The sequence below is a fragment of the Oryctolagus cuniculus genome, chromosome 3 (assembly GCF_964237555.1).
Source record: "Oryctolagus cuniculus chromosome 3, mOryCun1.1, whole genome shotgun sequence".
NCBI classification, from domain to species: Eukaryota; Metazoa; Chordata; class Mammalia; order Lagomorpha; family Leporidae; genus Oryctolagus; species Oryctolagus cuniculus.
Window position 1 is genome coordinate 16,432,277 of NC_091434.1, and position 23,462 is coordinate 16,455,738.

At 40.5% G+C, this 23,462-nt stretch overlaps 1 protein-coding gene across 6 annotated transcripts in view; it reads right to left on the reverse strand.

Moving 5' to 3' along the window:
- Positions 1-23,462, reverse strand: part of ACSL3 (acyl-CoA synthetase long chain family member 3) — an 87,960-nt gene that overhangs the window by 24,137 nt on the left and 40,361 nt on the right. For all 6 annotated transcript variants that reach the window (XM_008259233.4, XM_008259234.4, XM_070070149.1 and 3 more), the window contains 5 exons: positions 15,696-16,109; positions 7,677-7,854; positions 4,967-5,076; positions 3,941-4,079; positions 1,571-1,721 (listed from right to left, as the gene is read on the reverse strand). In XM_008259233.4, coding sequence (XP_008257455.1) covers positions 1,571-1,721; positions 3,941-4,079; positions 4,967-5,076; positions 7,677-7,854; positions 15,696-16,109 — 992 coding nt within the window. The remainder of the gene's footprint in view (positions 1-1,570; positions 1,722-3,940; positions 4,080-4,966; positions 5,077-7,676; positions 7,855-15,695; positions 16,110-23,462) is intronic.

The window sequence follows — 23,462 nt, forward strand, 5'->3', positions numbered from 1 at the left end:
AGGTACTAGCGGGGATGTTAGGGTAAAAAACTACTGCTCAAGCTAAACCGAAACTGAGGCAGCAGACAAGAAGAGATGCTGTTTCCAATCCACAAGTGTCTGCCAGATATTTTACAAAACAGATTCTGCTCTGGGAGTTGGGACTAAATTGCAAATAAAAAATTATAGGCTAATATACCACAAATATTACATATATATATATACATACATATATATGTGTGTGTGTGTGTGTGTGTGTGTGTGTGTGTATTTCAACAACTGCCCCCATCCCCAAAATACCAAGTACAACTCAGACAAACCTATAAGGAAATTGTTATTCCTAATTTGTTTTCTGTAATGTACAAATATATAAAAGAAATTTCATGCTCTATCCCCAAGCTCAATCCCACAGTAACTATGTGTGTACATATGTGTGTGGCTTCAGTACAAAAAGGCATTAAAAATAGCCACTGCTTCAGATCAGTCACGGGAATACTGATTCCATCTCTGGGAATGTTTCCTTTACCACCCCTCAGATTCCATCTGCTTTCCTCCATTATCTCTTTTCTACTCCATTATACCCATCCTGCTATCACTGGAGTTTGTCTTAAAAATAAAAATCAGGGGCAGCCATTTGGTCTAGTGGTTAACATGCTGGTTGGAATGCCTACATCCCGTACTGCAGTGCCCAGTTCCATTCTCAATTCCAGGTTCCTGCTAATGTGAACCCTTAGTGCCTAGTAGGCAGCAGGTAATGGCTCAAGTAGTCGGGTGCTTGGGAGACCCAGATTAAGTTCTAAGCTCAAGCCACTGCAGGCATTTCAGGAGAGAACCAGACAATGAGGACTCACTCTGTCCATTTCTTTCTTTCCCTCTGCCTCTCAATGAATAACAAATTAAAAATTAAATAAAATAATCAGAGACTGTGAACACAGCTCATATTTACTGAATAAATATTTACAAGTTATCTGTTTACCTAAACAGTATTTCGATATAAAAATGACTAAAGAAGCAACAGTATCAACTAGTTTAAAAAATTAAGGGATTTATATAAGTCATTTAAAATTTAAAATTGTTAAAAAGTTAAACCTTATATTTCATAATTAATTTTAGTGTCCAATTTTTAGAAAATATTCAGTATATTGGGGCCAGCACTGTAGCATAGAGGGTAAAGTCACCGCCTGCAGTGCGAGAATGCCATGTGGGTGCTGGTTCAAGTCCCAGCTGCTCTACTTCCGATCCAGTTCTCTGCTATGGCCTGGGAAAGCAGTAGAAGGCAGCCTAAGCCCTTGGGCCCCTGCACCCACGTGGGAGATATGGAAGAAGCTCCTGACTCCTGACTTCGGATTAGCCCAGCTCCAGCCATTGTGGCCATGTAAGTGAGCCAGCAGATGGAACACTTCTCTCTCTGCCTCTGCCTCTGCCTCTATGTTACCCTGCTTATCAAATAAATCTTTAAATTAAAAAAAAAAAATCCAGTGTAAATAGCCTTTGAAGGAGCAATTTAACCATACACTAGTAAAGACATATCTGTTAATAACAACATACATATGAAAACATTCCCCTTTTTTTTTTTTTTACTATGACATACCCCAGTCTTGGAATCCTTTTTGCCATCCCAGTTATACCAGCAATGATGTTACTATGTGAAATCATGACTCCCTTTGGGATTCCTGTGGATCCACTTGTGTACATGATTACTGCAATGTCTGAGGGCAATGGTTTGCTATGAGGTTTGTTCTCTGTATTGAAGGAAAAATAACACACTTCTGAGAAATTTAATCATATCACCGATTTTTTCATAATTATTCTAACTCAATTCAACTAAAATATACATGTTTTACACATTAAGAACATAAAATCTACTGGGACAAAAAAATCTATACTGGAATAACAGCTATGAAGAAACACAAAGCAAGACAAGGCAACGAGATGAAGCAGATGCTACTTAGATACAAGTATCAGGGAACGCCTCTCTGCAGCTATTTTAAGTGAAAATCTAAATAGGGTGAGGAAGAGAGCCATGAAAACCCTGGGACTGAGAGAACATTCAAAGGATACTAAGCAGGTGCAAAGGTCCTGAGGTACGAATGTGCTTGGCATACATAAAGACGATCAAGGAATGCAGTGGGAATGCAGTGGACACAAAAGACAGCCAGAGAACTGTGGTGAGGTGGCAGACCAGACCATACACGTGGGGTCTTATAGGCCCCGCTGAAGACTTTGGACTTTACTCCAGAGAGAAACAATGTTGTTCTCAACAGAGGCATAATCATCACCTGTGACAAGGATTACTTGGCTGCTGTATGCTTAACGAACTATAAAGACAAGAAAGGAATTAAGGAAACAAAAGGCTATTTTACCAATTCAACTTAGAAATAAGTGTGGCTTGCAGTCCTGAACTGAAAAACACTGTCAGGGTCAGCGCTGTGGCATAGCGGGTAAAGCAGCCGCCTGCAGTGCCAGCACCCCATATGGGGGCCGGTTTGAGTTCCAGCAGCTCCACTTCTGATCCAGCTCTCTGCTATGGCCTGGGAAAGCAGAAGACGGCCCAAGTCCTTGGACCCCTGTACTTAATGTGGGAGACCTGGAGGAAGCTCCTGGCTCCTGGCTTTGGACCGGCACAGCTCCAGCCATTGCGGCCATCTGGGGAGTTAACCAGCAGATGGAAGACCTCTCTCTCTCTGCCTCTGCCTCTCTGTAACTCTACTTTCAAATAAATAATCTTTTAAAAAAAAAAAAAAAACAACAACACTGTCAACCATTTGTAATGACAACCCTAAGGAATAGAGATGACAAAGCAAAAAGAGAGAAATGAGTAATGGATGAAAATGCTGACATACCTGAATAAAACAACCCTTGATGTGGATTTCTAAATAAATGGGGAAAGTCTTTATACATGTTCCCAAAGAAAATCTCCCTTCTCTATTACTCACCCAGATGTGTCTCTTGAAAAGTAATTCAGTCAAGTCTGCCTCTGCATCTGTCATTCATTCCTTTGCAACCCATTAACACCATTCTCTACCTCTATCACATCTTGGGCACTGCCCTCTTTAAGACAACATTTGCCAAGTCTGGTAGTGCTTTTGCAACCCCTGTGTCACCTGACCTCTCTGTACACCTAGTCCTATTGATGACTTGTCCAAATCTCCTTCCCTTGGCTTCACCAGCCACACACTCCTAATGTCATTTTCTTCCTTTCTCTCTGAGTAGTCCTCAGGGACCTTCAGTGACACCTTTCCCTGTGGGTGACCTCACCTTTTCCCAAAGCTCTAATGAATACCCAACTATTACTAGCTTCTAAATCTCTTAATTCCAAACTCAAGTAGACCATGTATATACCCGTGAATGTCCTATCAGCACCTAAAACACAAGCCCAAAATTCATGTCAGCACAACTCTATTCCTGAGCTAAGTGAATGCTCACACTGAATCACTAAGTTTCCTACTAAAGAGGAAGTAAAGTACACCCTAACTTTTTTTTACATTTATTTATGAATAAAAACTTCTAGGCACCATGCCAGGTGTACTAACTGAAGATACAACCATGTCACTTCCAGAGAGGGAAGAGTGGGAGCAGAGTGTAAAAGGAGGGCTCCAGGTCGAGTCCTCCATCTGTTAACACAAGCAAGCAATTCACATGGACAAGCTTAATGGCATATTTACAAAATCAACTTTAAACTATCCCAAAATGATCAGAAAAGGGAGATGGAAAGATTAAATAAAAGAAAAACTTATATTATCAAATATTTTCTTTTAAATTACTCTTATTACTTTTAGAACATTAAGAATGTATTTTTCTTTAAACTTTTCTCTATGGGCTAGATGAAAGGATACCTAGAGAGAAACACTTCTCCCACTCATGGTCTAGATCTGATCTAACCACAGAGTCAAATCTCTGGAGCAATCCTGGAGAAGTGCCCACAGAAAGCACTCATCAAGAATGAGTAAAGGGAACATACCCAGGCTCCCCTTTGCTCCCAGGGCTTGCACTGCAGCCATGGTGTGCACGATGACACCTTTGGGGAATTCAGACCAGGTTGGTGGCTTCCCATCAACAGTGATGATATGCCTCAGGCGTGGGACCAAGGAAACTATATCCTGGAAAAATGCCAACATTTACCAAGTTCTTTGTAATTCTTGAAACAGTTTAGCAAATAGTTCAAGATACAAGAAAAGAGATTTACCATATTAAACAACTATTGAAGAAATTTCTTATCTCAAAAGAAAGGGGGGGGTTGCAATGGCATAAATATCACTTTAAGATTGAGAAATATTGCACTAAATTGAACTTACTCTTTTACAGCATGTACCCCATGTTCGTTAGTAAAATCTTAATCAATGAAGCCACTGCCTTGCCAAGTGGGCACATACACACAGGTGACATGAGCCCCAGGGAAATCAGAGTCAATCACTCAGTTTTTTAAGAAGTGAAATAAAAACACATGAGATAAAGTGGGGAGTGAGGATTTCAATTGTAAAGTTATAAAGCTAAATAAACCAATGAATGAATGGTCCAGATATTTCTATTTTTATAGGAAACTGTCTAGAAACTAAAGCCCATTTTCTATAATTTTCCAAGTCTCCAATTTTAACTTTTACAATATTCTGAAGTCATTATTATACAATAATTCAGGAGCAACATGAATTACCAGTTTAAAATATAACCCTTAGAAATTACAAATTTATTAAAAAGACTAGAAAATATATGAGTACAATAAAAGTTGTGACCCCTTTTATTTAAACATAAGAACATTAACAGTTCATAACCCTGGACTATCTGAATTTGTGTGTGTGTATATATATATATATATATATATATATATAAAACCCACTTTTTATTTCCTCAAGAAAAATAACAGGGTATGATATTCATAAAAGCTTACAAAGACAGTAAGGATGTAAGAAACCATAAATAAAGTATCTTAACAGGTCTCATCACACTGCAAATTCTAAAGTGTCAGTCACAAAGCAACTGCAGAATTCACCTTCAATTTTGTCTGCAGGAGTTCTTTACTAGTGATGATGTTGGTCACCTCTGTCTCATTTAATCCATGAACAATGGCTGGGCCTCCTAGAGTAGCATATAACGTAACAACTACAAGGAAAAGAAGAGCAAATCAAGAATACACACATTTTATAAACTACCAGGTGCAAATAAAGCCTCACAGCGGATGTATATCATAACCGAGCATTCTAAACTGTGAAATCCATAGCCCATGAGACAGTGCTTTTTTTAAAATTATTCTAACATAATTTGTTGACATCATACCTATTCACCCTCACCTAATAGCCCCAGTTTCCAATATTTTTAAATGAACAGCTTTATTTTTTTAAAGATTTTTTTTTTTATTTGAAGTCACAGTTACACAGAGAGAGAAGGAGAGGCAGAGAGAGAGGTCTTCCATCCGCTGGTTCACTCCCCAGCTTGCTGCAAAGGTCAAATCTGAGCTGATCCAAGCCAGGAGCCAGGAGCTCCCTCTGGGTATCCCATGTGGGAATAGGGGCCTAAGGACTTGAGCCATCTTCTACTGCTTTTCCAGGCTTCAGGAGAGAGCTGGATCAGAAATGGAGCCGGGACTCAAACCAGCGTCCATATGGGATGCTGGCACTGTAGCCAGCGGCTTTACCCACTATGCCACAGCACTGGCCCCCAAATGAACGGTTCTAAATTTTAGTTGGTTTCACCTACAGATGTTACTCTGGGACTATCACTCTGGAAACGAACTGTAACTGATTTTTAAAATTTCAAAACCTGCCGGCGCCGTGGCTCACTAGGCTAATCCTCTGCCTTGTGGTGCCGGCACACCGGGTTCTAGTCCCGGTTGGGGCACCGGATTCTGTCCCATTTGCCCCTCTTCCAGGCCAGCTCTCTGCTGTGGCCCGGGAGTGCAGTGGAGGATGGCCCAAGGCCTTGGGCCCTGCACCCCATGGGAGACCAGGATAAGTACCTGGCTCCTGCCATCAGATCAGCGCGGTGCGCCGGCCACAGCGCGCCAGCCGTGGCGGCCACTGGAGGGTGAACCAGCGGCAAAGGAAGACCTTTCTCTCTCTCTCTCACTGTCCACTCTGCCTGTCAAAAAAATTTAAAAAAAATAAAAAAAATAAAAAATTTCAAAACCTAACTCTTGGGGCCAGCACTGTGGCATAGAGGGTAAAGCCACCACCTGCAGTGCCAGCATCCCATATGGGCCCCAGTTCATGTCCCGGCTGCTCCACTTCCTATCCAGCTCTCTGCTATGGCCTGGGAAAGCAGCAGAAGATGGCCCAAGTCCTTGGGCCCATGCACAGACATGGGAGACCTGGAAGGGGCTCCTGGCTTCAGATCAGCACAGTTCCATCGTTGCAACCAATTGGGGAGTGAACCAGCGGATGGAAGACCTCTCTCACTCTCTCTCTGCCTCTCCTTCTCTTTCTGTGTAACTCTTTCAAATAAATAAATAAATAAATCTCTTTTTTTTAAAATAATTGTTGACTACTTGGTATTAAAATGTAAAAAATAACATACCAATATCATGATTAATGAAATGTCAGACTTAAGGCATAACATGTCAAGAAAATAGCATGAGCAAGTGGCAGCATGGTTTATTCTAAGGCAGAAAAATCTAAAGAAAAATCTTAGAAAACGTCAAAATTACAGAATATAAATGATAATGGGGATTCTTACCTTCTGTCTAACTAAATAAAGTTGGACACAAAATGACTTGGAAAATAGGTTTCTTTTAAGAAGCTTTAGAAGAATTCTTAACATGAGCTGGGCATTTTTTCTATCAGTTGGGATGTACATGTCTCATATCAGGTGGTTGGGGTTCAATTCCTGGCTCCAGCTCCTGAATCCAACTTCCTGCTAATGCATACCCTTGAGGTAGCAATGATGATTCAAGTGACTGGGTCTCTGCCATTCACATGGACTACATTCCTGGCACCTTGCTTCAGCCCCAGAACAGCCAATAGTTGTGGGCATTTGGGGAGTGAAGCTGCACAGTATGTGTGCACTCATTCTCCTTGTGTCTAATGTGTGTGTGTGTGTGTGCGTGTGTGTGTGTGTGCAGTTGTCTCATTCATTAAAAAAATATAGAATAAATAGAAGAAAAAGTACAAATACATATAGCAAGAAACCTAGCTAAAGTATCTTTTCAGTCTCATCTGAAATAGGTGACAACATCTACACTTAACGTTTTGGTACCACCATCTCTTAACCAAGCATTCAGGAATATCCCACAGACTGAGCCATCTCAATTACCACTGAAGCAATTACAACATTAAAATACTCTATCATTTAACCTGGCACCTTGAAGTTTACCGTGTTCAAGTATGGAAGTGTCTTAGAGGTCAACTGTTGCCACTGGGAGATGTGGCATTAACACAAGAACAGTGACTTCAAAAGTGGATTCCTGAGAGACGATAATGGAGCAGGGACCCCTAAGTGAGTGTAGGTCTGTTTCCTTAGACCCAGAAAATCCCCTGCTAATAAGCTAATCCTCTTCACTACATTGACTGGGACAATCTGTTCCACAACTGGTTCTTTTTCAGAAACAGACCAAAAATTACAAGTCACAACTAAGAATTCTCTACTAATTGGATGCCCCATGAAAATTAACCCCACCTCTCACCCTCTCGAGAGTGAAATATTATAATATTTAAGTATCATCTCTTTTAAAATAGTCACTCTTCCGGAAAGTAAGAAAGCCCACATACGCTGAAAATTGTACATAAAACACGCCTGTGCAGCAATCATCCACTCGGCCCTGGTCTCACAGAAGATGGCGATGTTGGTCTTTGGTTTCTGACCCAACATGTGTAAGCCACTTCCAAAATTAAGGGCTCGAACGAAGACATCTTCATAGGAGAGCCAATTATAGTGTCCAAGAATAACCTGATGAAACAAAAAAATACAAATAGCTTTTAATATATCCAAAATATTACCTTACAAAAGAAATTAAAATATTCCAAATTCTGAGCGACAAGAACGTTATACTTGCATAAATCTTTTTTTCCAATAAAAAGCTAGTAATTGAATTTCAAGTGAAGAACTATTTTTAAAATTAGTTATAATATCTTGTATGACAACTCAAATCCTATTCTAAATCTTTAACTGTACATACTATCAATCAACTTACAGATTTCATTTACCTAAGTGATTTACATGTTAATTTAAAAGGTATCAAGTACTACTGACACCAAAATTTCCTCTTCTTCTACTTAGAAATTCCTAGATTTAACATGGGATGGTACAACATGACCCACAAACAGAAACAAGTCCTAAGCTAATAGAAATATTTAAGACTTCAATTTAAATTGCTTTATCTAACTCTCAATAGCAAAGTAAGCAAGTTTCTATTTATGCAACCATCTAGGAACTAGTTGTATTATTCATCAAAGCCCCTCTGTTCAAGTATGAAATGGTCACTGGCACTCCCCAGGCTTTTAACATCTTATCTGTGTTTATCAAAAGTACTGGTAATGGGGCCAGCGCTGTGACATACTAGGCTAAGCCTCTGCTTGTCTGTAACTCTACCTCTCAAATAAATACATAAATCTTTATTATAAAAAAAAAAAAAAGTACTGGTAACATCAGGTTTACCTTATTAATAACCCCCTTTTAAAGCTGGTTAACATATTTTTGTTGTTAAGGATTTTCTTCAACTTCAGTAAGGCCATACATCCCCAACTACACACAGATTAGATAAAAATCTCTCTGCAAACATGCAGATGGTTCCCAAAGATAGTTATGTAATTAATGTATGTCTCAAGCACTTTAAAACCATTTGAGCATATCCACTTTTAAAAATGCAAACAACATTGAAGAGATTTCTAGAAAAAAGAGGTTGGATAAAGATTTCTAAAAATTTTAAAAGGATAAATGCCGCCCTCTAGTGTTTATTCAGTGATAAGATTTAAAATGGAAATTCTATTTTGATGGAGAAGCCAACTGTATTTAAGATACTTATTTATTTTTGGTCCCAAACTCTCACCTTGCTCTGCACCCCCACGAAAGGCTCAGCACTCCCAGGGAGCTCCAATGACTTCAAAAGGAGCTCTGTGGGGGTGAGAAGACAGATGAAAATTTGGCCAACATGTGAACTAGATTACAATTATTAAAAATTTTAAGCTCAAAAGAAGCTAAATGATGGGCTTTATAAATTTCAAAGACTACATGTGTTCTTGGGAGGGAAGTATATCTGTGATATGTAAGAAATCTGCTCTCTTTATATTAATAAAAATTTTTTTAAAAAGAGTATGTGTGTTCTGAAAAGGCATTCAAAAATATAAAATATGATCCAAATATGTAAATTCATGCTGTGATGTCACCATGTGATGAGCTTAATAAAGTGTAAGGTTTCTTCAGGTACATCAAAACAAAGATCTGAATTTCGTTACTTTAATTATTTAAAATATATATATATATATATTTTCCCTGACTATAACATTACTGCAAAATAATTCACTCCTATCATCCTAGTCCATTTCTCTCCTGAACGCACACCAACTGGCCAACTTGCTTCCACTCTTATTTTCTCATAACCCATATAAACCACATCTCTTGCTTGCATTAACACTCTGCAGGGTTTTCTCTTTCAGGAACAATGAAGTCCAAAAACCTCACCCTGGCTTGACCAGCTCTAGAAGCTGCAAGCCTCTCTGTGCCCAAACTCCTTCCCCTGACTCACTCTAAACACAACTTTGTAATTTATGTCCTTCAAACAGCTGAGCTAGGGTAAGACAGACACTAGGACACAAATCTAGGGAGGCACTCCTCCTCTCAGGACCAGAATGCCTTCTTACACTTTTCATCCTGTGAACTTCAACAGCTGGGCTCCTGTCTTAAAATCACTGCATTATCCTGTCCCACAGCCTGGAAATTCCTTTACACACATCTTGAGAAAGTTGGACAGTTATTGGTCAGGCCTCAGCTTAACTAAAACCTACTCAGTGAGGCTTTCCTTGATCACTAATTTGCTTTATCTCTTCATAGTAATTACTGTATTTTTCAACTTGTTTATTGTCTTTGTTCCTCCCATACAAGATCCATGATAAAATAACTCATGAGTCCTATTCATCACTGTCTACTTAGTGCCTAGAAGAGTTCCAGGCACTCAGCAATTATTTGCATAAATGGTATAATTCAACACAACTTCAATAGTCTTTTCATCTCATGCTCTCCTCCAGCAGCCTCCTTTTAAAAGACTGGTTTAAAAAAAGTCCAGGTCCACCCAAACAGTTGACTCCCACAGCTACTTTTGTTCTGATCTCTGTTCAATCACCTACTACATCATTTGTCTATTACCTCTGAAATGTTTTACCAGTGACTCGCATATAAAATGTTCATTTTCCTTCAATGTGGCTATTTGAAAGATTATCATGGAGTCCTTGAACAGTCTCCTCATTCATAAACTCTGGGGAAGGGTTACCATGATTCTTAAGATCATTTTCCATTCTCACAATTGACTACATTGCTTTTCTATGACAGGTGTTACACACACATGTGTAAATATCAATGTTTTCAGTCAGACTATAACTGCCTGGGACACAGGAAATTAATAATTTACTTTGCTCAGGAACTAATGAAATTGCATGCTCTTATAATAGTCTCCTACCTCAAAGGTAAGCTATAAAAAAAAGTAAAAAATAGAGAGAATACAGACTATCCCATAAAGCAGAAGCACAGATACTTAACCATTCAAGTCCCTGACAGGTCAGACCGTCAAATAAAGATCAAGTTTTCAACAGCCAGGAGTTTAACAAATTTAAACCCTAGGATTGTTTCTGCTTTCACTATTTGGAACCGAAGTACCTCAAATCATGTCTTCTTCAATAAAGGATACCTGGCTTAATCTCTCTCTCTCTGCAACCGAAGATTATTATGAACAAATTACTGTGAGGGAGCCAGAGAGAATAAAAATATTACAGAGACCAGGGTAGTTGAGAACAATCCTGATGATGGTAATGATGAAGGCAGCTAACATTTACTACTATCTACTACATGGTAAGTCATTGCAGGTATTAACATATTAAATTCTCACAGTAACTATAAGAGACAACTACCATAATTATCCCCTATTTTAGATAAGAATACTGAGACCCAGATAAAGTACAAGCATACTTCAAAAAGTTAATGGAATGGAATGAAAGGGTAAATTTTGGTGCAAACATTTTGAAATCCATGCATAAAAGCAGGCTTCAAAGTTTGTGGAAGATGGCAACTATGAAAAATTATACATGCACTTCAAAATTTCATCCACCACAATAAACTTTTCTGAATTCCATTTTCCCACAAACTTTTTGAAGTATCTTTAAAACTTGCTCAGAATCACACAACTAATAAGTGGTATGACCAGAATACAAACTTAGGAAAAGTCACCCAGAGTGCTAAGTACTCTAGAAAGGAGTCAGTCTCCTATAAAGCCTTAAGAGTAAGGTGGTCTGAGATATAATTGCAAAAGACCATTTTAATTGCTGTGTGGGGTGAATTCCAGTAGAAGCAAGAGTGGAAATAAGAAGACGTTTTAAAAAAAAAAAAAAAAAGAGGGGCAGGAGGAGCAAGGATTGTAAGGGAAATAAATCAGAGATTCATGGTTTTGGGGCTTGAGCAATTTTGTGTATGGTGGGGCCTTTAACAAATAGAACGGCAAGGAGAGGAACAAGTTTGGAAGAGAAAATCAAAGAGAGATAATATTAATAACCAAGCAACATATTCTGACCAAGAGATTGGTCATTACTTTTGATATTAATTATGATTCAAATGTCTTAAAAATCAGTAAATATATATCATACATATAAGCAAACAGTAAAAAAATGTGAAGTAACTTAGGAATAAGCATTAAGAAACAGAAAAAGAAAACTAAGTCAATTCACAAGGTAAAAAATGAATATTTTGTCTTTCTGGATTGATTTAAAAAGGTCACAGCAAAACTTCTCCATGCATGAAAATTATATTACATTTTTTTAATCTGTGTAAAATATACAAGAAAAAATACTGAATGTATTTCTGATAGTTAGCTCAGACGATAGTTGAACCAGCTTTGTATTCTTTTCTGTTCTTATTCGTTGCAACCGCTCCATTTCAGGTGCACATATTTTAAAGTTGCTCTGAAATCCAACTGTCTACTGTTCTTCATTTTTTTTTTTATTTATTTATTTATTTATTTTTTTTTTGACAGGCAGAGTGGACAGTGAGAGAGAGAGACAGAGAGAAAGGTCTTCCTTTGCCGTTGGTTCACCCTCCAATGGCCGCCGCGGCCGGTGCGCTGCGACCGGCGCACCGCGCTGATCCGATGGCAGGAGCCAGGAGCCAGGTGCTTTTCCTGGTCTCCCATGGGGTGCAGGGCCCAAGCACCTGGGCCATCCTCCACTGCACTCCCTGGCCACAGCAGAGGGCTGGCCTGGAAGAGGGGCAACCGGGACAGAATCCGGCACCCCGACCAGGACTAGAACCCGGTGTGCCGGCGCCGCTAGGCGGAGGATTAGCCTAGTGAGCCGCGGCGCCGGCCCTGTTCTTCATTTTAAGATACTAGCACAATGCATTTGCTGCTGGAAGGCAGGAAGTAAGTGATAATGACACAAATTCCAGGTGCTTTACAGAACTACGGTTTTACAAAACCACATCAGACAGCAGTACTGAATCGGCTTGCAGTTTTCTGCCTGCTCCTCAGAGTCCTGTACTAGTTAAGCTGGTGGCCACTCGATCTTGGGCATAGTTAGAGCAGAATCATCACCTGCCTTTTCTTCTACATATCTTCCCTTGGATGCTCACAACAGACTGTTAGAATAATATGGAAACAAAGCTTCAAAGTTCATTATTTTGAAATAAGATCTGCATGTCTTTGCTTCTACCTATATAATCAGTTTGAATCTCCAAAAGTCTGTCCCACAAAATGAGAAGAAACTGCTAAGTGTTTCTACATCATTGGCTTTCTTTTCCAACTGAAAATTATCTTCAAATACGTGAACCATTCCGTGTCCCACTAGTTCCAGAAGAGTTTCCTCTGCTGTTTTTCCCCTAACTCTTCCCTGAACCTACAGTATCTCCATTTTATTAAACTGTCTTTTCCCGGACTATCAGTGTGCTCCCTCCCTATTCCGCCATCTTGGAGCTGATGTCTAATGAACCATTTAATGAAGATGCCCTTCATCAAAAATGTCTTCTGACCTCTCTCCATAGCTGCACCGGTTAGTTGGCTCTAAGGAGAGAAGTCACTAGCCAGGCAGCATGCCACTGCCATAGCTACAGCTCAGGACCCACAAAAACCAGTGCCTGCAGCACCACACACTTTCTTCCTCAGTAAGGCTAATGGAAAATACTTGCTTCATTTACTATACGTGAACCCTAAAAATCAATTCTACTTTCCCAATGAACCTAACTTTAGACAAGAAAAATACATGTTTCTCATCTTTCTATACCTTCTGAACAAGGCTTAATGAATCCAAATGCCAATTTAATGACAAATACTAATAGCAAGCAGATCTTCTGACATACGTAAATCTAAAAACTTCCTGTAAAAATGTATTATAGAGGCCAGCACTGTGGTGTAAGGGTAAAGCCTCCACCTGCAGCACTGGCATCATACATGGGCACTGGTTCAAATCTTGGCTGCTCCTCTTCTAATCCAGCTCCCTGCTAATGCACCTGGAAAAACAGCAGCAGATGGCCCAAGTGCTTGGGCCCCTGCACCCACATGGGAGACCCAGAATAAGCTCCTGGCTATTGGCACAGCTCCGGGCACTCTAGGCATTTGGGAAATGAACCAAGGGATGGAAGATTTCTCTATCTCTCCCTCTGTAACTCATTCAAACAAATAAATAAATATTTTTTTAAAAATGTACTATAAACAGAAAAAGTTATTCACTAAAAACAGCTAGCTCATCATCTAATTTTTCTTTTTTTAAAGATTATTTATTTGAAAGGCAGAGTTAGAGAGGAGAGGCAGAAAGTGAAAGTGAGCGAGTGGAGAGGGAGGGAGAGGGAACGGGAGAGGGAGGGAGAGGGAGGGAGAGAGAGGGAGCGAGAGAGAGAGGGAGAGAGAGGGAGAGGGAGGGAGAGAGAGGGAGCGAGAGAGAGAGGGAGAGAGAGGGAGAGAGAGGGAGGGAGAGAGGGGGAGAGAGGGAGAGAGGGAGAGAGGGAGAGAGAGGGAGAGAGAGGGGGAGAGAGAGGGAGAGGGGGGGGGAGAGAGAGAGAGAGAGAGAGAGAGAGAGAGAGAGAGAGAGAAATCTTCCATCAGCTGGTTTACTCCCCAAATGGCTGCAATGGCCAGAGTTAGGCCAGGCTGAAGCCAGGAGCCAGGACTTTAATCTGGGTCTCCTACATGGGTGTAGGGGCCCAAGTATTTCAGTCATCCTCCACTGCTCTTCCAGGAACATTACCAGGGAATTGGATTGGAAGCAGAGTACCTGGGACAGTCAGCCATATAGGATGCCAACACTGCAGGCAGTAGCTTAACACACTGTGCCACAGCACTGGCCCCTAACTTTTCTGTATGAATCCAAATATTTCATATTTTGTTGAATTATCAATGAATACAAAGGCACTGAGGCAGGCAGGAGAGAAGCACACACAAAGCTCCTACATTCTCAGGAACAGTGACTGAACATAACTTTAAGTTGGACTGATCTATTCCAAGCCCCTCCAATCAGAACTTACCTCTCCTGTGTTTCAAACATCAGCTCCCTCCTACCTACTCCAAAAAACCTCACTCAAATCTGACTCAAGGATGTAGATTTGAATCATTTCTCCTGCCCTTTACGAATCAGTAATAAAGCCTTTGTCCTCTCAGAAGGCTGGCAACATAGAGCAAGATGGGAGCAACGGGCAGTGAATCCACCTCTTTCTGTCTTCATCTTCAATAGAACTTGCTACAGACAGTTAAGGAGTGTGAGTTATGGAGTCAGAAGGCCTGGGTTCGAGTCCCAGTTTCAGCATTTGCTAACTGTAGTATCCTTGGGTAAGTTACCTAACCCAACTATGCCCAATGCTGCCATCTGTAAAGTAGGGATGACCGTAACTCATAGAGCTAAATAAACTAACAAAATGAGGAACTCATGAAATACCTTGACTTATGATAAATACTAGTGAAACATGATGATCATCTCCATGTTTCAGATAAAGAAAATGAGGCAAGCTTGTTAAATAACTTCTGTAAGGTCACAATGTCAGTAAATGGGCAAGCTACAATTGAAATCTACAGTCTGTGTCTGGAGTCCAGGCTCTTAACCACTCTGTTACACTGCCTCTAAGACACCTTGCCCTCTATTTCAAATCAACAGTGGCCAGTTCCTCTGTGATTATAAAAAGAAATTTTTAAAACTATGCAATTGCCACAAGCCAAGCACCAGGACATTAAGCACACACTGCAATCCCCCAGGAAATCTGAAACATTAGTTTACACCCCCAAAAGCCTTTTAAACATCCAAATGCTTCTGGAAGACATGGAATATGGTTTCATCCCCAAATCCACCCGACATTCTATTCTAAACCATGGTGGACACAAGGATCAGAAGAGCCCCATACCAGTGTATATTTTCAATCTTTCTGGAAATTCAGAACAAATCAATGCAAGTAAGCACAGGCTGAGATGAGAGCACAGTCTCATCTCCTTTCTATCCTGTTTTTCCTGCAAGATCAGCACATTCCCATAGAAGTAGGCTGTGCATGTCTCGCGCCACCATTTCTAGGAGTTCATTTTATTCAAGGGACTGAAAGGCAATGAAACATCACTTTACCTTTTTAAAAATTTTTCCATTTGGTTGTACTTCATCTTCCTCATTTAAAACTTCACGTGTTCCCAAAAGTCTTTTGTCCTTAAATTTGTTTTTGGCATACATAAAAACTTTATCTAATGTATCACATCCAGGGTACAACACTGAAACCAGACCATCCAAACTATTAACAGATCTGTATGCAGACTCAGGACTTGAATTTACAGGTTTTGCTTTAATTTGGTTTGATTTTTCTTGTCTTGACTCAGACAAAAAATAAAATGGAATGTATGTTAAAATTGTATAGAGTGATATTATAAAATGTATGAAATATAAAAGGATGGGGTTGATGGTCTGTTTCAGCTTCATGGTAGACGGTTTTGAAGATATGAGGTTATTCATGTGTTCCAAAGTAGAATTACAGATTCCAGCAAGAATCTATGAGGAAGAAAAAGAAAAGCATTAGTTAAAAATTTTAAAGAAAAATTCCTCACATTAGATAGGAAAACAAGGACTTTTCTTTCAGTTGGAAAGAAGCTGGTACACTGACCCCGGCAACGTCCTGGTAATTCCAAAAGACTGGTTTCTACCCTATTTATCAACAATAAATTACACAAAAATCTCCACAGCATACTGTCAACAGGTGGTCTTTCCGATCTAACTCAAGCATCCACAAACATTTCCCAGTACTAAAGAGGAACCAAGCCAGAAGAAAAAAAAAAGAATAGAGAACAAAGAATTTACCCACTTGCTGCTCTTTACTGTCTCATGGCACTAGAGATGCCACATCCTCCTTTCATAAGGCCATAGCAGCCTTTGCCAGATAATCAACGAGTTCTTTCCCAGGTAATCCCATTCTCGCTTTAGCCACTGGAGCTGGGAAACTCACAATTACATTTTGCATACTAGTTCTAGACATTTTTCAATTTACACAGGCTAAACTGAAGAAGAAAAAAGTTAACTTTGCCTTCATTAGGGCTTTGCATTCAAAAGGGATCTAGAGAATACAACAGTGAACAAAACAGCCTAAGTCCCTGCTTTCATGGAACCTAAACACACCCTCTGGAGACGTAAATAAGCAAGTACATATGTAGGTATACATGCATGCCTGGAACTGATAAATGCTACAGAGAAAAACAAACCCAGGAAAAGGAAATAGAGTTGCAGAGGACCTATCACCTGGGTAGTAGTCAGGAAAAGTCTCTGGGGAGCGCTGCTCTAAGAGACTTTCAAAGAGAGAGAGCATTGTGTGCCGAACCTAACACAAAACTGAAGCAAACTACTAAACAGTACCTTGCCCAAAACTATGATTTATCACCAGAAGGGGCAAGCAGCCAGCTACTCCCACATTTGCAGAAACTCTATTCCAGGCAGGATAGCCAAGAGATTTGAGAACTCCTTCCTTCACCCAGTTGCCATTCATAGGGCACAAACTCTCCCCCAGGCAGAGCAGGCTGAGAATACTGGGCACAAATTATCCTTACATCTGTTCACTTATAAGAAAGGTAGAGGTTTCAAGCAGACAGAAAAGCTCCAAACCAAGAAGACTGGTGGCTACGGCCACGGCCTAGCTGACTTCTCACAGAACAGACTAACTCCAAGAAAATCAGGGCAGCATTGTGATCCAGAAGATGGTCCAAGTACTTGGGCTCCTACCACCCACATAGGAAACCCAGATGGAGTTCTAGGTTCCTGGCCCAACTGTAGCTGTTGCGGTTATTTGGGGAACAAACCAGCAGATGAAAAATCTCTTTCTCTGCTTTACAAATAATCTTTAAAGAGAGAGAGAGAAAAGCAAGAGAAAGAAAGGGAGGAAGGCAGGGAAGGAGAGAGAGGGAAGCCGGAAGAAAGAAAGAGAGAGAGAGAGAGAAAGACAGGAGGGAAGGGAAAAGGGAGAAGAAAACCAAGCCACTCTCCCTGGTCCCGGCTCCAGAGCAGCGACAGATTCTGCACAGGCTGGAGGAGCAAGCTGTAAGAACGGGAATGCCTCAGCGATTTCTAGGAATCATGCTTTATTTGGAACAGGGCACACAGAAGTTCACATCCAATGGCACTGTGAAAAATTTCAAGCCTTTTTGAGGAACAATTAAGATGAAGCTGATAGCTCTGTAACTGTGCCAAGCATAATCCCCAAAGACAATGCTGAAATCCATAATCCCAAATAGCAAAATCCCAAAAGATCAAAATCCCTAAAATCTAAAGAAAATCCCTGAAATCTAAAATCCTGAAAATCACAGTACTTAAATCCTGGAAGCCAAAATCCCCAACGCCACAATTACAATTTAAAAGCTAGGGGACAGGGATGCTATATAAGAAGGGTAAAAATTTCAAATTCTGGTGAAAGATTGGCCACAGAATATGACAAGTTTGAAAACTTCAACTTAAAAATGTGTTATCTGTCTACATTGGCATTCCTTCCAGATGATGAAATTCCAGGAGGTTTCCATGAATGAAAGCCACATTTGGATTAAGAAGCCAACAAAGTTACTGACTTGTTCAAGGATAATCATGTGCATAGTAGAATAAGACAATCACAGGACCATGCTGCTGTCGGCCACCAGCGTTGTTTCTGCCAAATATGTCATCTGTATACAAATGTGTGTATAATAGATTTCCATGTACCCAAAAATACAGCAAGGCACAAAAAATGAGACAATTCAATAGAGAATATTTCAGCGTAAATGGAATCATGGACAGCGCGCCGGCCGCGGTGGCCATTGGAGGGTGAACCAACGGCAAAAATGAAGACCTTTCTCTCTGTCTCTCTCTCACACTGTCCACTCTGCCTGTCAAAAAAAAAAAAAAATGGAATCATAGAATTTCAGAAATAGTGTAACACAAAAAAGGAATGTGAGTGCATTCTGTGAGGAGTCATGTCCCTCCCCTCCAGAAAGCTGGAGAAGGCCTCAGTACACAGTGCATGATGGGACAGGTGGCCAGCTCTTAGAGACCACTCCATACAACTGCTTATCACTTATGCTATAATGTACTTTTTCATGTCAAATTTTCTGTTTTTAGGGGTTCCCCCTCACTATATTAAATTGTCAGCTACAAATCAATATGCCACATACTTTATCATAACATCATTTTCATTATATAAATTCATTATATAAATTGTAAAAAAGTTTTATAGAGTTCTGATTTACAGTTTGCTTTTTACAAATCTGTCTCCTCTACAGAAGTGCATTACCATGACATTAAGTTTATGTGTAAGCACCATTGTTCATATATGTAAAAACTTATAAACTTAATAAATTAAAAGACATCCCTGTGTTTAACTGCCATACCCATATGACTGATGCTAGGATACCTGAATGTTTATGCTTAAGAAAAATGTGAGGTTATTATTGTTGACTTTTATTGTATAAAGTAGCCTAGTAAATGTTCTAAATGTCTTTAAACTTCTTAAATAAATCTCCTTTTTAAAAAGTAAAAAATGTCTTATAAAGATCTTTTGAAATATTTTGCCCGAATTTTTGTTTAAGTATTTTAGACTTTAAGGATTTTGATCTTTCAGGATTATAAGGTTTGAGATTGACTTTTGAGATTATGGCCAAACCTCTCCATGACAGAAACAAAAGAACAAACAAGTCTAACAGAGAATCAGGGAAAGGGACACCTAAGAACCCTCCTAGACTCATGACAAGCCCCAGACACCGGTCTGAAACACAACTTCTAAAAAGGGCACCGAGTTTCACTGGTTCACACTGTAGAGCAACTTATGGCTGCCTTGAGCTCTGTCTTAACTAGTAAAAGACAACTGCTGAGTACAATACCAACACAGGAAGACACAGGCAATGTGGGGGAGAAAGCAGGGTGCAGAAAACTATTCTTAAGAAGGCCCAGATACTGGACTTAGTAGACAAGACATAAAAGCAACTATTGTAAATTTATCCAAAGAACTAAGAGGAAAAAAAGTGCTTTTAAAAAATCAAAAATCAAGGGGCCAGTGCTGTGATGCAGAAGGTTATGTCGCCGTTTACAGTGCCAGCATCCTATATGGGCACTGGTTCAAGTCCCAACTGCTGCACTTCCGATCCAGCTCCCTGCTGATGACCTGGAAAAGCAGTAGAAGATGTCCCAATTCCTTGGGCCCCTGCACCAGTCTGGGAGACCCAGAGGAAGCTCCTGGCTCCTGCATGGCCCAGCTCTAAACACTGCAGTCATCTGGGTATTGAATCAGTGGGTGAAAGATTCTGTGACCCTGCCCAGCAGGTTCACAATCACTATTTGCAATGCCAGCATCCCAAATCAGAGCGCCTGTTCAAGTCCCAGCTGCTCTGCTGCCAATCTAGCTTCCCTATTAATGTGCCTGCAAAAGCAGTGGAAGATGGCCAAACTGTCTAGGCCCCGGCCCAGCCTGCGGCCTTGCAACCATTTGGGTAGCAAACCTGAGGATGGAAGATATCTTTTCTTCTTTCTTTCTTTCTCTTGCCGCCTCTGTTCTGCCTTTCAAATAAATCTTTTTAAAAAAATCAAACTCTCAATCCTACAACATGTGGAACATCCACTAATTTGTTTATGAACACCTGATAAGAAGCCAGGCCTCCCAACTGAGCCCTAAGCTCTATTCACCATTCCAAGCTGTTTTCTTTGGAAATGAATTACAAAGTACTCTGGAGACTATTCCAGAGAACTTGGACTTTTGCCATAAAGGTGAGGAAAGTCACCAAGCACTTCTGTACAGAAAATGACACAATGACAACAAATGTTCTTGCTACTTCCAGGAAATGGGAGTTGCAAAGAATAAACATCATTATCTAATTAAGTATTCTTTCAAAAATTTAATTTTGCTTTTTTTGTTTTGTTGCAATTATGTTTTATTTCAGAGAAAGACCAAGAGTGAGAACACTCCATGCACTGATTCATTCCCCAACATGCCTGCAACCATGGGAATCAAAGCCAGTGTTATAGGACTAAAACTGGGCTGGTCAACACTAGACAGTCAACACAACAGTTGATGTAAGCAGACAGTAAGTTTACTATACAGTGGCCACTGGGAAGAAAGCCGAGTCCATGATCCCAAATACACTTTTCCTCCAGGGTCTTTTAAAGGGGAAAAGGGGAACTGGGGAAAGTAGCTAAACAAATTTCAGAGAATTCTTTGACATGAAATCAGGTGGAAACTCAGTGCTGTGACACAAACTCTTATTTGAAATCTCTTGTTTGGTCATCTGCCTGTAGCCACCACTTACGATGTTGATATCCCATACTAGAGTACCAGCTACTCTGCTTCCAGTCCAGCTTCCAATTACTGCACCTGGGAAGGCAGTGGATAATGACCCAAGCAATTGTATCTATGTAGAAGACCAGAATGGACTTCTTGCCTCCTGCTGTAGCCATTTAGTGAGGGAAGCAACAGATATAAGATCTCTGTGACTGTTTCTCTGCCTCCCAAATAAATAAATCTCTTTTTAAAATATTAGTTATCTTGATTTAAAAAGGCATATTCATAAATGATATAATCATGTATACAGAGGACTCCATTAAGATGCTACTAGAACTTAATTATGAGTTCAACAAGCTTGCAGGATAGAAGACTGTGATATAATAAATACAGGGGTGGAGAGTTTGGCACAGCAGCTTAAGTTGCCACATGGATATCCACATCCCATATCAGAATGTCTGGTACTCTGTATCAGAGTCCCAGCATCTCCACTTCCAATCCAACTTCCTGATAATGTGCACCTTGCGAGGGAGTAGATGATGGCTTGGGTATTTGGGTTTCTGCCACTCATGTGGGAGACCTAGATGGAGTTCTGAACTCTGGGGTGGGCTTCCCCAGCCCAGGCTGTTGTGGGCATTTGTGGAATAAACCAGCAGATGAAAGATCTCTCTGTGTCTGTCTCTCTCTGCCTTTCAAATAAAATGAAAACAAATTTTAAATAATAAAGTAAGAAATATAGCATATATTTATCTTCATCCCTGTTTCCTGGCACAGAGCTCTTAAAAACTCTTCTGAAGAAGAGCAGCTTTTGTTGTTCCTAATATGCCCCTTTCAGTTGTCTCAAATTTTCCTAAAGAGGTGACTCTTAGAAGGTGGAGCTGGTTGCAAAAGGGATCAGAGCAGTTGCATTACCAAGGAGAGAAATGGTTTTGGTGCCTTCAATTAAGAAAGAAACACAAAAAGTCAAATAGTTGGCTGATGACTGGAAGGTTGATGGAAAAGAGATAAACAGAGTCTTGAAAATAAGGATTTAAAGGTCAGAGTTTGTGAACTCAAGAGGCTTGAGCTTGGCAGCTCAAGACAAGAGCCTCGGGTGACCACTGACATCGTAAATAGGAGTGTCAATTGTTAAATCAACAACAGGAGTCACTGTACACTTACTCCCCATGTAGGATCTCTATCCTTAATGTGTTGTACTATGAGAATTAATGGTAAAACTAGTCTTCAAACAGTACTTAATACTTTGTGTGTGTGGGTGCAATCTGTTGAAATCTTTACTTAGTATATACTAAGTTGATCTTCTGTATATAATTAAAAATGACTCTTAGTGAAGAATGGGATGGGAGAGGGAGTAGGAGATGGGATGGTTTGGGATGGGAGGGTGTTTATGGGGGGGGGGGGTACCACTATAATCCAAAAGCTGTACAGATCCAAAGCCAAGAGTCTGGAGTTTCTTCCATGTCTCCAATGTGGGTGCAGGACCCAATGACTTGGGCCACCTTGTACTGCTTTCCCAGGCCATAGCAGAGAGCTGGATTGGAAGAGGAGCAGCTGGAATATGAAATGGTGCCCACACCGGATGCCGTTGCTACAGGCAGAGGCTTAGATCACTAACAGCACTGGCCCCGCTTCAAAATTTCCAATCCATTAAGGCCTCACCCATTGAAAGGTAAAAATTTGGTTTCCTGAATATTTTTTAATATTTGCATAATTGTCTCAGCTAGGTTTTAATGAGTAGAGTTTGTCTTTCTATACGGTGAATGAATTGTCTCAATTGTTTATTACATAAACCATTCTCTTCTTATCAGGTCATATTCATTCATCTCATACACACTTGGATGAGTTCTTTTTTTTTTTTTTTTTTTTATTTTTGACAGGCAGAGTGGACAGTGAGAGAGAGAGACAGAGAGAGAAAGGTCTTCCTTTGCCGTTGGTTCACCCTCCAATGGCCGCCGCTGCAGCCGGCGCACCGCGCTGATCCGATGGCAGGAGCCAGGATCCAGGTGCTTTTCCTGGTCTCCCATGGGGTGCAGGGCCCAAGCACCTGGGCCATCCTCCGCTGCACTCCCTGGCCATAGCAGAGAGCTGGCCTGGAAGAGGGGCAACCGGGACAGAATCCGGCGCCCCAACCGGGACTAGAACCCGGTGTGCCAGCGCCGCAAGGTGGAGGATTAGCCTATTGAGCCACGGCGCCGGCCACTTGGATGAGTTCTAACTACTACTCTTTCTCTGATGGATTTGCCTACTGCTGTTCTAATTCCATACTATTCTAAATAGAGCAGATTTACAGCAATGTTTCCTGAATACGTACATACAGCAACCATATCAAAATTATCCTACAAGTTGTGTACAAACAATATTCATCAGATATGTCACCCCTACTTCCTTACCACACCTATAAACTGAAAACTCTAGCAGCAGCTACATGGATTTTTTATACACGAATGCCTGAGAAGTCTAGCTTTAAATATCTGGCAAAGGGGCTGGCGCTGTGGCATAGTGGGCTAAGTGCCTCTGCCTGCAGCGCCAGCATCCCATATGAACAAAGCATTCACGTCCTGGCTGCTCCACTGCCAATCAGCTCTCTGCTATGACCTGGGAAAGCAGTAGAAGATGGCCTAAGT